This window comes from Protopterus annectens, chromosome 13.part0, assembly GCF_019279795.1.
Source record: "Protopterus annectens isolate FY-2018-M chromosome 13.part0, PAN1.0, whole genome shotgun sequence".
NCBI classification, from domain to species: domain Eukaryota; kingdom Metazoa; phylum Chordata; order Ceratodontiformes; family Protopteridae; genus Protopterus; species Protopterus annectens.
In genome coordinates this window covers 1,047,396,874-1,047,413,554 of record NC_056747.1, presented here as the reverse complement: position 1 = coordinate 1,047,413,554, position 16,681 = coordinate 1,047,396,874, and the positions used below count along the sequence as shown (strand labels likewise).

Genomic DNA, 16,681 nt, shown 5'->3' with positions numbered 1-16,681 from the left:
TGACTCTGATCCTTCTGATTACCTGGACATACCCTTATCTACCTATGAGGATTCTGACACAGAGGATTCCATCCCTTCTGCTTCCCCACCAGAAGATTTTTCCTTTGGTGAAACCCTGCATACCCCTGGAGAGCATTTCTGCTGGGAGTGCCAGGACTTCCCACAGTCCAAAAAGAGACTCAGGGAATTTTTAAACTTGCCTCAGCACCGGCCTCTAGCTATCTCTCCTGTTCTGGGAATTGTAGATGATGTCTTCTTGAAATCCAGCCTTACCCCTGATACTTTGCCTCCAGCTCCCAGGAAACCTGACTGGTACTACAGAGTACCTGACTCCCACAAGTTCCTCTTTAAGAATCCTACTGCGGATCCAGAGACCATCTCCCAGGGACGTAAAGGCATTAAGGCTACAGCAGCCAAAAACCCTATCCCTTCAGAAAGGGACTCTAGGGCTTTAGACAGATTGGGTAAGAAGGTATACACCTCTGCTACTCTTGCCATCAGGGCTTTAAATTGCCAGTTTCATATGTTAAAGTATCAGCAACATATTATGGAGATACTTAAACAGAAAATTATGTTGATTCCTGATTGTGCCGAACATAAAGATTTACAAGAGTTAATGATTTCTGCTAACCAAGTTGTAAAACATACTTTGCAATGTGGTTTTGATCTTGCAGGGCTGCTGTCACTGGGTCTGTTCTTAGGCATGCTTGGCTTAAGGAACAAATCTTGCTAGACCGTGTCAAAGTAAAATTACTAGATGCACCATTGAATCAAGAATGCCCGTTTGGCAATAACGCAGAAGTCTTCAAAAAGATGGAGGAAAAAGCTAAATCTGTGCAAACTGTTAAAAGATTTCCTACAGGTATAGCCACCTAGATTCAGTAGGCATTGGCCTTCAAAAATTTGGTCCTTTCCCATCCCTCCCAGACCTTTTCAGTCCAAACCTAGGGGCAGCAGACCACCAAGATCACAGTCTCGGTGTATGCACAGAGCTAAGCAATGGAGTGTTCCCACCTCTAAAACAGGGAGTAGTAAGCCACCATCCTGTGGTAAAATCTCGCAATGACTTATCCTCAACTCTTCCAAGCCTTGCCCAAGTACTTGCACCCTTAGGAGGAAAACTTGCCCTGCATGCAAAAAACTGAGAGTACATCACCCAGGACAGATTGGGCTTGAACATTGTATCCCAGGGATACAGATTCTGCTTCCACTCACTGTCAACCCCAAGTGGATGGCCAGACCTCCCCCCAAACCAGTGGGCAGAGGCCCAAAGCAAGTGTCAATGCTATTCAAGCTGTCTCAGCAGAGCAAAGGGGACAAGGTTTTTATTCCAGACTATTTCTGGTACCCAGAAAAGAAATCTCTTGACGCCCTATCCTGGATCTGTCTACTCTCAACACCTTCCTGGTGGTTCCAAGGTTCAAAATGCTTACTCTCCAACAGCTGCTTCCTGTGCTAGCCAAGAACTCCTGGTTAGCCACCCTAGACTTAAAAGAAGCTTATCTGCACATTCCCATAAGGGAATCTTGCAGGAGATATCTATGTTTCAGAGCAGGCTTTATGCACAATCGGTTCTCTGCACTTCCCTTTGGCTCATCTATTGCGCCCAGGGTATTCACAAAATGCCTAGTTCCATCCATTTCATATTGCTAGCAGAGAAAAATTCAAATTTACCCTTACTTGGACGATTGCCTGATTCAGGCAGACAGTCAGAAATTGCTACTCCAGCACCTGACATTTGTAGAGAGACATTTAACTTCACCGGGGTACACCATCAACGAAAAGAAATCACATCAGGTACCCAGCCAACAGATTGTAATCCTGGGAGCAAGCTTAAACACAACTTCCCAGATGGCTTTCCTCACTCCAGAAAAACAAATTTACTACTTTAATCTACTGGCCACCAAAACCCAGCTATCTGCAAGAAAAATACTGCAAGTCCTATGGTTCATGGTCTCTTGCATTCTAATAATTCTATATGCAAGACTGCATATGAAGAAACTTCAGTGGTACTTAAAAAGTCTCTAGTGTCAACATTCTCAGGACCTGGAAACAATGATTCCTATCATTCCTTGCCAAAGGGCAGAGTTCCTTTGGTGGGCAGAGGCCTGCTACCACAACGAAGGACTCCCTTTCACTCAACCCTCTGCCGCCCAAACCCTAACAGACGCATCAGACTATGCATGGGGGTTTCACATGGCAGGACAGTGTATTCAAGGCAAATGGAGCCCAAAGCAAATGCATCTGCACATCAGTCAAAAAGAAATGTTAGCTGTACTGATTGCTCTGACAGCCTTCAAAAGCCTTATTCTTCCAGTGCAACTATTGATAAAGATAGACAACTCCACAGTTATGTAGTACATAAACAAGCAGGGGGGAACCCATTCCTACCCACTCTGCAGGATAGCTATGGCTCTGTGGAACACAGCCTAGAGCAATCGAGTGCACCTGCAAGCTCAATCCCTGCCAGGCAAACTAAATTGACTGGCAGATGACTTAAGCAGAAATCTAATGGGCCCACACAAGTGGAAACTGGAACCCAAATTATTCAAGCTTCTGATCCACAGGTGGGGGGACACCAGAGATGGACCTCCTTGCTTCCCCTCAGAACTATCAACTGAGCAAATATTGCACCAGAACACCCCAAAGCCAAGCATGGATAGTGGATACTCTGTCCTTTACATGGGAAAACCTCTCAGTCTATGCCTTTCCCCCTCTGCCCCTCCTCTTGAAGGTTCTACTAAAGATCAAACAGGACAAGCCAAGGACAATCCTGATCGCACCAGACTAGCCATGCCAGCACTGGTGCCCACTTTTGCGCAGTCTGACAGTACTGCCACCATGGCACCTGCTTCAGACCCCCTCCCAGCTGTCCCAGCAGGAGGGCCAGATTTTGCATCCTCCACTACAAACCCCAAACCTGGTAGCCTGGCTCATCCCCTGGACTCATCACCAGCAACCTAGTACTAGAAAATCCGTTTCAGAAAAATGGAAAAAATACTGTTCTTGGAGCCACCCTCAAGGAATGGACACAACGGTGCCCAGCTTACCTCATATACTAGATTACTTAACAGAAATGTTCCACAAAGGCCTATCCTTCTCTTCAGTTAAGATTCATGCCTCTGCCATCTCAGCTCATTATAATACTGAGCCCACCCCTCTTCTCTCATCCTGTGGTCAAACAGTTCTGAGAGGAGCCAAATATTTAAGACCCCCCCCCAAGGAGAGCTCCCACTCCAGCCTGGGAACTTAACTTTGTATTGGAAAAACTCAGGCTTCCACCCTTTGAACCTGCTTGCTTCAGCAGAGTTAAAATTCCTCTCCTGGAGAACAGCTTTACTTCTAGCCATCACTTCAGCAAGAAGAGTGTCTGAATTGCAGGCCCTTATGGCCGTGGATCCCTTCATTATCTTCCATGTGGACAGGGTTTCCCTCAAGACTAGCCCATCATTTATGCCCAAGGTGGTATTTAGTGTGGCTTTAAACCAATCCATTCATTTGCCAACCTTTTTCCCTAATCCTCAAAATAAAGGGGAAAGGATCCTGCACTCCCTGGAGATGCACAGGCAGCTTAGGTTCTATCTGGAAAGGGCTAAACCTTTCAGAAAATCTGACCAGCTGCTAGTCAGCTTTGCTACAGGGGCAGAGGGCAGGGCCATTTCAAAGCAAACCATTTCTAAATGGATAGCACACTGCATCCATTTCTGCTACAAATACCATGGGAAACCTACCCCACAGGGGATCAGAACACATTCCACTAGGGCTACATCAGTCTCTACAGCATTTCTCAGGGGAGTCCCTACCAGGGACATCTTGGGAGCTGCAACCTGGAGCTCTGTACACACCTTCACCTAGCATTACCACTTGCCTATCTTGTCTAAATCCAGAGCTGGATTTGCCACAGTAGTCTTCCAGGGCCTGCTTGCCAGCCCTAATGCTTCTTGACTGCCTCCACCCATCTTCAGCTTTGGGAATCAACCCAAATGTGATGACTGCAACAGTGAAACATGAAGAACATAGTACATTTGTGTACACTTATCATAAATGTAGATGTTAGAGTGTATTCACTGTTGCAGTCCTGGTTACCGTCTCTCCAGCCCCCTGACTTCTGTATACTTCTGCCTATTGCTGCAACCTTTTTGCAATGTCCATGAATACCAAATGCAGCAGCTATTTTGCCCTGATCCCCCCTGTGCGGGGAGTCACCAAAGGAATGCACTTGTTCACGATTGGCCCTGGGGTCTCCTCTACACCTTTTCTTCCTTTTCCCTTAATTCCAAAGGTTCTTCAGAAAGCCAGTCACTTAGGAACTTAATGCTTATCGTCCTATACTGGCTTCATCAAATCTGGTTTCCCTTCCTGTGGCCTCATCTCCAGGAGGAGCCGTGGATTCTGGACCCAGTTCCAGACCTCCTGACCCATGCATCAGGGATGCTCCACCCCTTCCTCCATACCCTCAAGTTGACAGCTTGGCCGTTCAGATTCCAACCATAGCCTTGCTCCCTAACCTTTCTATGTCAGTAAAGCATATTTTGATCTTGTCCTATAAAGCTTCAACAAGAAGGTTGAATAAAAGCAAATGGAAAAGATTCTGTTCATGGGCAGGGCCCAATAATCACATTGATCCCTTATCTGCCCCAGTAGCCTCTATTCCTGAATTCCTGGAAAAAAATGTGTAATGAAAGGGCAGTTGCAGCTACTATTCGGGTCCAGCTGACTTCTTCTTTGCCATATCTAATTTTCATTTGGGAGAATCAGGCTCTAACATCATGTTCCACAGACTTTGAAAAGCCTTTCTGAAAGGTACTCTTTTTATTTATTAAGACAATAAAAGTCCCTCCACCGCCATGGGACTTTAAATTTTGTTTTGTTGTGTTTGATCCTTCCCCCTTTCTAGCCAGCATCATTCTGCAACCTCGAGTATCTTACTTGGAAAATAATTCTCTTGATAGCTGTTACCTCTGCAAGAAGTGTGTCAGAGCTGCAAGCAGTGTCCTTAAGGCGCCCCCCCCCCCCCACATGCGTTTCCACAAGTATCCCTACTAACAAACCCATCCTTTTTACCCAAAGGGTGTGCAGAACTTAACCTGAATCAGTCCATAGAATTACCCATTTTTTCCCCTAATTATGGCAACAAAGCAGAATATATGCTGCACCAACTAGATGTACATAGGCAATTATGTTTCTACTTGTATAGAACAAAGGATTTCAGAAAATTAGACCAGTTGTTTGTATAGAACAAAGGATTTCAGAAAATTAGACCAGTTATTTGTATCCTTTTCAGACTTGAAAAAATGTGTTCTTGTGTCAAGTCACATTTTCAGCGTGGCTATCAGATTGTATTACCTTTATTTACTAATCAAAAAAAAAAGGAACTTTCTGATAAAGTGAAAGGACATTCTACAAGAGCCACTGCAACCTCTTCTGCCTTCAGGCTGAGATTACCTGTTGACACCGTTTGTGCTGCAGCGACATGGGCAAGGCCTTGTACCGTTATCGCTCACTCATTGCAAAGTGGATTTGGCCTCCATGAACAGGGCCTCCTTTGGGTCCACTGTTCTGAAGAATATTCTCCCTTGAGCCACCCAGCAAAGATGGTGCTAGAAACAGTGTCCCAACCAGTAAAGAATGAATGTGACATGGGGCAACATCATATAAAGATGCTATGAACTCACCATAATGTTCCGTGTGTGTTGTCCTATCTCGCCTTCATTCTTACATCCTACCTTCCTGCCCCCAGCCTTTTGCTCTTGGAGGACCGAGCTGGTGAAAATTGACTATTTATGTCCTTGACCTTCTTCATTGCTCTATCACTTATTCGGTGACCTTTAATTAGCTTTATCTGCAAACAAGAAGATCTAGGGAGCTCTCCAAGAGCATCATGGGATAGGGTTTAGCCACGAGCTAGTGGAAGACCTTGAGCTTTGTATTAGGCTGTGTTGGAACCCAAGATCGGTTCCAAACCCAACCAGTAAAGAATGAAGACGAGATGGACAGCATACATGGAACGTTATGGTGAGTACATAACATTTTTTGCAGGCAGAATCCCCAATAACTTCTTTCTTGCCTGGGGCTATTTGCCTCCACAACCGCAGATGAAAATAAAAAGGCCAGAAACCTCAGAGTCTTTGCTAACAGGCAGATGTGAACCAAACCAGCAATTATCGCCTGTGAGGAATAGAGAACAGTGAGTTAGAGATTAGTGAAGTGTACTCCGAGTTTGAAACTTTGTCTGGTTTACACTTAGTCATAGGTAGCAAAGCTGAACAGCGAAGGGCTTCACTTAGCAGGCATATGGTGGCAAATGGGCAAATGCCATGAGTACTGGCAGTAGAGGAGGTTTTAGATAGAGAAAACTAATAGCATGTTTCAAGACAGTAGGCAGGATACCATTAGTGAGGGATAGGTTTCATATTAATTAAAGATCCCGCAGTACTCAGAGCTGCTATTTATAAAAAAAAAAAAAAAAAAAAAACGAAGTGGGGAGCTTTTAGCAGCCACGTTTTTATTTATTTTTTCTAGTAGGTGGTCTGTACTAATACATAACTTTCCTGAAGTAGAAAGTTTGACCAAGCTTAAAGGAGATTGTAGGAAAGGTCCACCAGTAGAGGACCCAGAGGCATGCAGTTGTTGCATTTTACTTGAGATGTGATTTTTAAAGTGATTTGTAAAGGAACCTTTGGGAACTTGAAGAGTTGTTGGCAAGAAAGCTTATGAAGTCAGTAATGACCTTGCACACAGTCTTCACCCACAGGCCTTCCTATAGTGGTAAATACCTTTGTCTCCTCCTGGATGAACTGCTGCAGTGTGCTGTTCTTGGTGTGGACTGTGAACTTGACTGACCGCAGCTTGTTCAAACTTCTGCAGCTTAGTTACTTAGTGAGGGTATCAAGATAACATAATACATCAATTCTGAGTGAGCCTCACTGGCTCCCTGTTCAGCACAGGATAATACTTAAACTTTTGGACATAGTGTTCTTAACTCTACATGGGTAACCCCTGCTTGCCAGGCCTCTGGACCCCCTACCTTTCAGCATGTGCCTGGTGCATAGGCACCGCTGACATTTTCAAGTTGAAGGTTATTACAGTGCTCATTTCCTAAGCACTTTTTGCAAAACATTGCACACAAAATTTGAATATACCAACAAAATAAACACTGAAAAAAATGAAATTTTCAAGCAGTGTGAGGAAAATACACACGCATATAGTAAGTGCTGTTAGTAAATAAAAATTTGATCAGCACTGCAGATGTAGTTACATAATCCAGAGCCCAAATTCAAACAGAAAATACTGATAAATTTGTCAGACTTCGGATGCACAGTTTGAAAACTCTGACATCCGTGCCTTTGCTTTTAAAGGTTCTCCTCTCTGGAATATCCACAAGGTTGAGAGGGTCCATCACAATGAATGGTTTGAAGAACTTCCCAAAATCATATATCTTTGAACTTGCATGCAACCGAGGCTGTCCTCATTGCAAGCTGTAGTTCATGTACATAATTTGTTATAACTTATTTTGTTGGAAGTTATTGTTATAACTTGTACTATTGTGTATTTGTTTTACTGTTTTTTATCTATTCTTTTATTATAGCATATGAATGTTTAGTTCCAGACACCTTAATAAAATTAAACTTTATCTTTAAGCTCAAGGCAAAACAGCATTTTACATTTTGTCCTTGTCAGGTTGGGCAGAGTTTGATATTAAGATGAGATTGAGATCTTCACTGACAGACGTAACCAATACTGTAGTATGCCTCACTTTAGATATTGGAATGGAGACCTAGAAAATAGTTAAGTACAGAAATGTGAGACTGCAGAGTTGTGGACTACAAGCAGTTGGTGGTAGAGGTGCAGAGCTAGGACAGTTGGGAAAAGTGGAGGAGGGAACGGCCTGTGGATGGAAATTCAGAGATCGTTTTCTGGAAAGTATGAATGGGTGTTCACCTAGAATGAAAGTAAACTCAAGGGTGATAAATGGATGAGCTTCTGTGTCAAAGCAGTAGTCCAAAACAAGGAAGAATGTTCAGTTTAGCAAAAAACAAATGATATAGTTTTCTGCTAAACTGTTAATTTAACAATTTGGTGATTACATCACTAATTTACCATACTTATCTACACTAATCCAACAGTACTAGTGCTGGAAACCAGAATGGCACAATCATTCTTTGCTGTCCTATGAATGTTAATGCTGCAAACCTGGCTTACTACATTTAGTCTTCTGCATTCAGAAGCGTTTTTTAATCCAGGGGTGTGGAACAACCTTTGTTTTTTTGTATTAAAAAGTGTGCATATGCATAATTATGCTTGGAAGCTCTTTTTGTGTACAAAAAACAAAGGTGATTTCGCACATGTAGACATGATCTTTAAGGTTTTTTGTTCTTCATCTTGTGCAGAATACCCCAAAGCTTTGTTTCTGAAACTCTTTTAATGGAAGGGAGTTGTCAGTTCACTACTCAAATACATGCATCTTAACTGCCCCTGATTTTAAGGTTTTAGCTCTGTTCCCTTTTTATCCCTTCTAAAACTGGTGAAATTTGAGAAAAGGTGGTGAATTACACTATAATGACAACTGTAGTCATAGAATACTTTTACTTCTTAAAATGTATATCATTTCATATTCTTTTATTCTGTCAACATCTCAAGTTAATAGTACTAACATTTAAAAAGTGTCCCTGATTACTCCTAAATTTGCCCCGTTTCAGTTTAGAGGTGTGCTTTAATATGAGTCAGAAGAATATTTCTTGTAAATTAGTTGCAGGCTTTGATCTTGAAGAGACAGTGGGTCGGAGTCTTTTTCTAGGTGTGTTCTCACTGTGTTGTACCAGAGCAAGTAACTCCTGCTTTACAAACTGTAAAGTATTATATGCTGTTTACTGCTGCAAAGTGGAGGATCAGTTTGAAAAGTTAGTGGTTTGTTTCTTTTTGCAGTAAATGTTGCAGGATTTAAACTGTTGCTTTTTCTTTCTGTAGTGTATTTTGCTGCCCAGGCTGCTGCAGCACAGGCGCCACTTCTATATGGTGCAGGTTCTGAGGCGAGATTTTATTCCCCACCAGAATCCTTTGCCGGTATGTCATTTTTGTGTCCTCTACACAGATTGTTATAATTTTTATTCCATTAGATTCTTTGATGTGCTGCTTTCTGTTTCGTTGTTATTGCAGGTTCTGATGATGAGGAAAATGATGAGGGTGCAGGAAGAAGAGCTGTGACCCCTCAGGTATGCCTTCTAGTTTTACATTAGAGATGCATTGTCAAGTGTGTTTTATGAAACCTGGAAATTTTTGCACATTTCTCTAGCTAGGAGAAGAATCTATTAGTTTCACAGCTTGGCATGAATTGCATTGTCCTCTTTGCTTATCCACTGATGATGATGACTGAATTATATACATTGGTAACATGCCATGTTGTTAAACTACTTGTTTCTAATTGCACTGTTTAGTTGGTGAACTTTTCAACAGGAATATGCAACAGAATGAGACACAAGTATGGGATTTGTAAAACTGTTTGGACATGGTTAAGTTGAAGTTATTTGCTTGTTTTGGCAGTTCACTGCCTGGAGGCTGGTGTATTAGTGTATGGTGGCACTGTTCTAATATATGCATGATAATCTTAGCCTTTTGAGTTATTGGGAGTTAATTGTCTTAGGTTTTTGGAAGAAGCTGAGTGAACTCATGTTAACTGCACTTGGGATAGGTATTTTTACCTCTGGAAAAGGTACATTATGGTTATTGGAAACCTTTAGCAATTCTCCATGCAGAAGCAGAATTTGAATGCCCCATTTGCCTACTACCAATGCAGAATAATTAGGTACTCGTAATGGCAGATGTCAACATTCACCTTCACTTTGTCAACCCCTATGTTTGGCAGTCTTTCCACACATAATTACCCAAACAACTTAGTTATGCAGTGCATTCTTCTTGGGCAAGGAGAAACCGTGCAATGTGGTGTGCTTGGGCATTGGTGTTGTATCTACTACTTACACCACTTTTATATAGTTAGTGTTGAATGGTCCAATAAGCAAAGAAAAGATTGATTTATTCTAGTCCTGCATGGACACTGCTGGAATGGTTACCTTGGCACCTTTTTCGTAGCAACTACACTTCTTGTAAGCTCCAGCTTCTCCTCATCTCATAAACCCGTTTCTTCAGATATCCTTGCCACCATTACAGCCACACCATTTCTATGCAAGCTCAAGCCAATATATATTTTTTAATATACCTTCTTCTGGACAGAAGTGTTTTATGTACAAGCATGTACTATGTTTTTGTTCTCCTTTTCTTCAGTGTTTTCCACTCAAACTTCCCCTCTTTATTTCTTTCTGGTCCCTCATTAAAAAAATGAAAAATTATTAGAACAGTTTTTGACTTTCCCTGCAACTTAATTTTTCTTTGGCTGTAATTCCTTGACATACTTGTTTAAGTAGATGGGATGCTTTTGCTGTTTACTGCTTGTTGTTTACATTGACTGAATGTATAGATAAAAAGGTAAAGGACTTTGATTTAAAAAAATACAAAAATTGTGGACACAAAACAACCACACCAAGACATCAGTGGTGTGCCTTGGGGTGGGACATTTAGATTCTGACTATGCCATTTGCAGAAACTTTACCTACAGGGCACTGTTGGATAGAAGAAATGAATTGGTTCTCAAATGAAATTTGAGATGTGAAGCCATGAAGAAGGAGAGATCCCTGGACAAGGAAAAGCTCACCTTAGAGGCAGTTTGCCCAGAGAAAGGAAAGCAGAAAAGGTAGGCTAAGGAAAAGGGCATTCCCTTTTTGGAAAAAATGTCTCCAGCCAAGGTACGAAGGATTTCATTCTCTCTGCTCTGAGCAAAGAAAATATAATATTTCTTGAACAGAAGATCCATTCACCTTATAGAATCATAGACTACTTTAGAGTTAATGCCATCAAACATGCATTTAAATATGTGCACTTAAATCATTATTCATTAAAATTATTAAATACATTCATAGAGCTGTTCTGATTTTGTTGTTAAAACTTGACTAGTACTAAGTTTTAATTAATCCTGGTAATACAGAAGTATATAATTTCATCAACCTAACATTTTCCTATAAGATTCCACTTTATCATGGACAATCCCCGCAGTAATCATTTGTTTTAATGTTTGCAATTGCTTAAATAATGCATCTGATGTCAGTTTTCATTCTAGCCTCAACTGATGGATTTGGATCTGATCCCTCGGATGTGACTCAGCCTTTGCTAAACCTCGTGGCAACCAAGAACTCTCGAGCTTCTCCCTTACCCACAGTGCACTAACCCCATTACCCCAGATCTTGTTTGCTGCTTTCAGCAAAAGACATGGTGCTACTATTCTCGTGAGTTTGAGATAAGTCTGATTAAAATTGTCTTGTTCCTTTATTTTTTCTTCTAATTTTAGAATAAGTATTCCCCTTACCTATCGCATACTCTTTCCTGTATATTGATCCTTTTTCTATCTTATCTGCTTTCTTCTACTCTGCGTACCTTTTGGATACTATTGTTAGTTTATTTTCCATGGTACTACAGTTTCTTGTAGTTTTGAATACCATTGTTGGTAATTTCTTTTTTCCCTCCTGTATCCATGTAAAAAAAAAAGTTAAGTAGAGAATATTTTCTTTTCTTGTCTATTTTTTGCTGTATAATATGGCAGATAAAGTGCCAGCAGGATTTAAAAGGTGTACTAAGTGTGAGCATAACCTGCCATTAATCTGATGCACACACTTTGTGTATACTGTCTAGGGTCAATTCACTTACAGGAAGACTGCTTGATTTGCCACTGGTTCAACCCTGGAACATTAGTGGAAAGCAAAAATAAATTGATTCTAAAAGGCCTTTTACCTTCATCCTTTGGAGAGGCTATATGAGGAGCCAACTCTCCCAAAACTAAGACAAAGGCAAAACAGCTTAAGAACTTGTCTCAGAAACCTTTCTCTTCTTCATCTGCTTCAGATACCTCTAAGAAAAGGTCTCACAAAGAGGTCTGACAAAGATCCGTCTTCACCCTAGGATCCGAAAAAGCCAAAAATGTCTGATCTGTCCCGACTTCTTTGGATCCAAAGAAATCAAAATTACATGATCCGACCTTATCGGATCTGCTACAGTGCAAGTCAGATCCAACTGTTGCTGGAACTTCAACACTGGATATTTAACCAAGGACTCTGTTTCACTGTTGGTGGATCCAGTACCCTCTAAGATACCTTCCCCTTTCCTGGAAAGACCTAGGTCTCCATTTGTTTCCACTCATTCTTCCAGAAGTCTCAGAAGATGATGTGGAAAGAGTGCTGAGGAAGATTTTGTCGACACAGGAACAGATGGGTGTTCCCTCAGCTCCTACCCATCTGAGTCAGGAGGTCAGTTTTTCTGGTACTGTCCCACTATAAATTCCTGCTCTGACTACCTCGGCTGTTTGAGTCCCTGGATCCTAGCCATCTGGATCAGATCCAAGGATTACATTTTCCTTGGATCCAAAGCATTCTCTGAGTGCTCCTATCCAGTCGGTTCCAGAGATCTCTCAGAGCAAAAGCCTCCTTGTCAGATCCAAGGTGTTGTAGTCGACTCTGAAGCTTTCGGAGCCATCTCTCTGCATCGGAACCTTGGCATTGGATAGCTCTGCTTCTGCTTCCACCTGAGGGATTTTGCCCTCTGAGCAGGGGAGAGCTGTAGTCCAGAAGCTTGACATTTCAATTCCATGGTCCCTCCATGCCATGTGGGCACTTCCTTTGGCTTCACTTGCTTAACCAACCTTGAATTCTGGATCCAACTCCAGATCTCCTGTCTCACCTAACAGCATGATTCATCAAAACTTAACTAACCTCAGGCTGATTGCCTGGCTTCTCCAGTTCCATTAATAGCCAGACAGCCTATACTCTCTTCACCTGTCCTTCAGATACTTTTATCTTCCCATAAACCTTCTACCAGGAAACTCTATTCCAGCAAATGGAAGAGATTTGTTCAGTGAGCTCATCAGAGTAATATCCTATCTGAAGTAGTTTACTTCATTTGGTCTTCAACCTGTGGGTTACAGATCTGTATTGGATCTGAGCCAACAACTTTTAGTAGCATCTGCTCCGAGCTCCAAACTCCTCCCCTTACCCATAATACACCTCCACTACCTTCCATCCCCAGATCTCGTTTGCCGCAAATAGTTTTTCATTGTGATCTCTTGATCTCCAGCTTTAAGTGGGTAAAAACCCTTTGAGTATCTTTTTTCTCTACAAAATTGTTAGGTAGTGTTAGTATAGGTTCCCTTTTCTCCTCCCCTTGCTCGGTGCGTCAAGATGTAGTGTTTTAGAGTAAATAGAATAGTTTGTATTGCTGTGTGGATTTTTTGCTCCCCCCCCCCCCACAGTGTTTTCTGAGTATGACTGTGGTGAGTGGGTGTGTGTGCGCCAGTAAGAAAGAAAATTTTTTTCTCAAGTTCTCTTTCTACTGACAGTATGGCTAAAAAGCCTATTTTCAAACATTGCACTGAGTGTAGCCATAAGTTATCCCCTGCAGATGGCCACACTCTGTGTGTTATGTGCTTGGGCGTGGCCCATCTGAGTGTGGACTGCAGTATATGTGCGGGCTTCAACCCCCATGCCACTAAAGATAGGAAGGCCAAGTTGGCCCTCAAAGGCCTTCTTCCCCCTTCAGAGTCTGTTTCCTCGTCTCTTGCTTCGGTCACAGCAGCTGCTGTGGCTGCCTCTCCTTCCTCTCTTCCCCTGGCTTCCCATCCCTCCCAGGCTGGGACTCCATCTCCTGTACAAAAGCCTGTGGAAGCTGAGTGGAAAAGGGGTAGAGAGAAGGAGAGAGAGAGAGTCGAAGGTGAGGGAAAAGCGAAAGAGGTCTCCGGACCTCCCTTCACCTGTAAAGACACTATGGATCCGTGACTCCCCTTGTATTTGAACTCCGAGGTTCCCCCGGAGCCGGAGGAGACACGTTCAGCTTCCCGGGCCTCGGTGCTCCGACCCGCTAGGTCGGAGTCTGTGGCCTCGTCGAGATCCTCCTGGTCCTTGTCTGACATTGATCTGGATAAAATGATGAGGAGGTTTATCCGTACTCTGATCCAGATGGGGGTTTTGCCAGACTCCCCTCCTTCAGGAGGGGGCGGGAGCTCGCTTGCCCTTTTCCATCCTCTCTCGCCTTCTCCGATCCGACCATCTGTTTTGGAGTATTCAAATCTGAGGTTGGCTTTGGTCAGGGGGTCGGCGCCGACAGTACCTGCTTCCTCGACGCTAACAGCTGCCTGGAGCATGTCAGATCCGACCAGCTCGAATCCGAGCTGTTCTCGGAGCCGGAGCTTGGGTGTCTGATCCAAGATAGTGGAACCCTTTTCTTCGGCTCTGACCCTCCCTCGGAGTTCCATCTACCTCAGGCTTGGCTCCGATTCTCTCATCGGACCCAGGGAGACCAGACGCCTTATGGTTTCTCAGGAGGTTCTCCTTCAGCGTTCAACGTGGTATAAAGGGTTCTCTCTGCTGGATCAAGACCCCTGACCGCCCCCTCGGACTCCATCCCCTCGGCTCTGTCTACGGTCCCCATTGTTTTACCATAGGGACAGCCTGTGCTCGAAATGGTCCAGACGGTTCCCCGAGGAGCAAGTGTCTTGCGAGCTCCCCCTGGAGAGGTACATCGCAAGCATACTTGCAAGAGGAGACACCTGGACTCCCCCAAGTCCCTCACTGAGGACACGGACTTGGATGATGGAAAAGGTTCCCCTAGGTCACCTCCCGAGGATGCCTCCTTTGGAGACATCATGGAAATCCTGCGCCAACGGGGAGGTTGGTCTGCCCCCAAACCTTTTTCTGACTAGTCCGTGTGCCTGGAGACTTTCGGCACGGGCCCATCTACTTCCTGGGTGTCCCTTCCCATGGATCGTTTGGTGGATCTGGTCACCTCGCGGGCATGGAAGGAGAACCGGACACCATGGAACCTATCCCAGAAAGACCGGATAAGATTTTAAGCTCCCCCCATAGACAGACCAGCATGGAACAAGGGCTCCCCCGTAGATGCCATGGTGGTAGCAGCAGTCACTAAGAAGGAACTTGCTCAGGAGAGTTCTTCGGTCCATCCTCCTGACAGAGAATTGCGAATGATGGACTGCCTAGGGAAGCGGGTTTACTCTTCAGCTACCTTTTCGATTAGGGTGCTGAACTACCTAGCCCATGTCACCAGACTCCAATGCGACCTGATAAAGGAGCTGGAGGAGTCTTCCCCAAGTCCATGTCGCAGGAGGAGAAGGCTTCCCTTCTCCACAAGGATGGCCACTTTAAAAGCAGTCTCTAACACATCCATGTGACTCCTTTCACATGCTACAGAAGGAGCGGCTAGGGCGACTGGGTCTAGCATGTCCATGAGGCACAATGCCTGTCTCAGGTTATGTTAATTTTCGAAACCTTTCAAGGTGTCCTTTGCCAATGCCCCTTATGACTACTCTACACTCTTTGGTAAGTCCAGAGTGAGAAGGATGGGAAGACACTGTCTGCCATCGGGATCCGCTTCTCGAACCCTCAAAGGTCCTTTTCCCGGAACCAGAGAAGGCAAACGATGTGGTTCCGGAAGTCACAGTATTCCCAGGACACTCAGGGCTCTTCTTTCCCAAGAGGCAGAGGGGGACACAATGGTCGCCGGCCCAGAGGGGGGTCCGAGGAATTTTGAGTCTTGAGAACCTTTTTCGGACAGACCCAGGCAGCAACCCTGAGGGGTTGCCCAACTGCTCTACTCTGGAGGCAGTTGGGGGACGATTGTCCTTGCACCTAGAGGCATGGGAGTCCATAACAGACCACTGGGTGCATCAGATCATATCCAGAGGATACTCTATCCCCTTCGTGGGTTCCCCCAAATCTCCCAGACACCTCCCGACATACCACCCACACAAAGGGAGGCAGCAGCACAGGCAATTTCCAAGCTGCTAGAAAAATGAGCCATCAAACCCCCCCCCCCCCCAGGTCAGTCCGGATCGGGCTTCTACTGCAGGTTTTTTTTGGTGCCAAAGAAAACCAAGGACTTAAGGCCCATTCTGGACCTCTCTACCGTGAACCTGTCAGTTGCCAAAGAGAAGTTCTGGATGGTCACATTACAGTCCATCATGCCATTCCTGCGAAAGAGCGACTGGATGTGCTCGTTAGACCTCCAGGATGCTTACTATCACATAAAAATGCACGGAAGCTCCAGGAGGTTCCTCTGCTTCTGGCTAGGAGTCTATCATTACCAATTTCGAGCCCTATGCTTTGGTCTCACCACAGCTCCCAGGGTGTTTACCAAAGTGATGGTGGTGGTAGCGGCTCACCTGAGGCTTCAGGGGATTCCGGTCTATCTGTACCTGGACAATTGACTCCTCACTGCTCCCACCAGGCGTCTACTCTGCCAAACCAGGAATTATTTCCTGACTCTTGCCCTGCATTTGGGGATCACAGTCGACACATCCAAATCTTTCCTAGATCCTGTACAGGTGATAGACTACATTGATGCCAGGATAGATACTCTTCAGTGCAAAATCTTCCTAACCTTGGAGAAAGTTCAAAACCTGAGGATGCATGTCTCCCTGATCTACCACTTTCATCTTGCAATGGCAGAGTCGGTGTTGAGGGCCTTAGTTTTGATGGCTGCGACCATAACTCTTCTCCCGTGTGCCAGGTTACATATGAGAATTCTACAGTGGGCGCTAGCTGTACAATGTTCCCTGTTCAAACTGCCATTGGCA

At 44.1% G+C, this 16,681-nt stretch overlaps 1 protein-coding gene across 1 annotated transcript in view; it reads left to right on the top strand.

Annotated features, from left to right (window-relative positions):
• STARD3 (StAR related lipid transfer domain containing 3) overlaps positions 1–16,681 on the top strand; it is a gene marked incomplete in the record, with an annotated part of 483,177 nt that overhangs the window by 301,870 nt on the left and 164,626 nt on the right. The window contains 2 exon segments of the mRNA XM_044055044.1: positions 8,968–9,063; positions 9,157–9,212. Of these exon segments, the coding sequence (XP_043910979.1) occupies positions 8,968–9,063; positions 9,157–9,212 (152 nt within the window).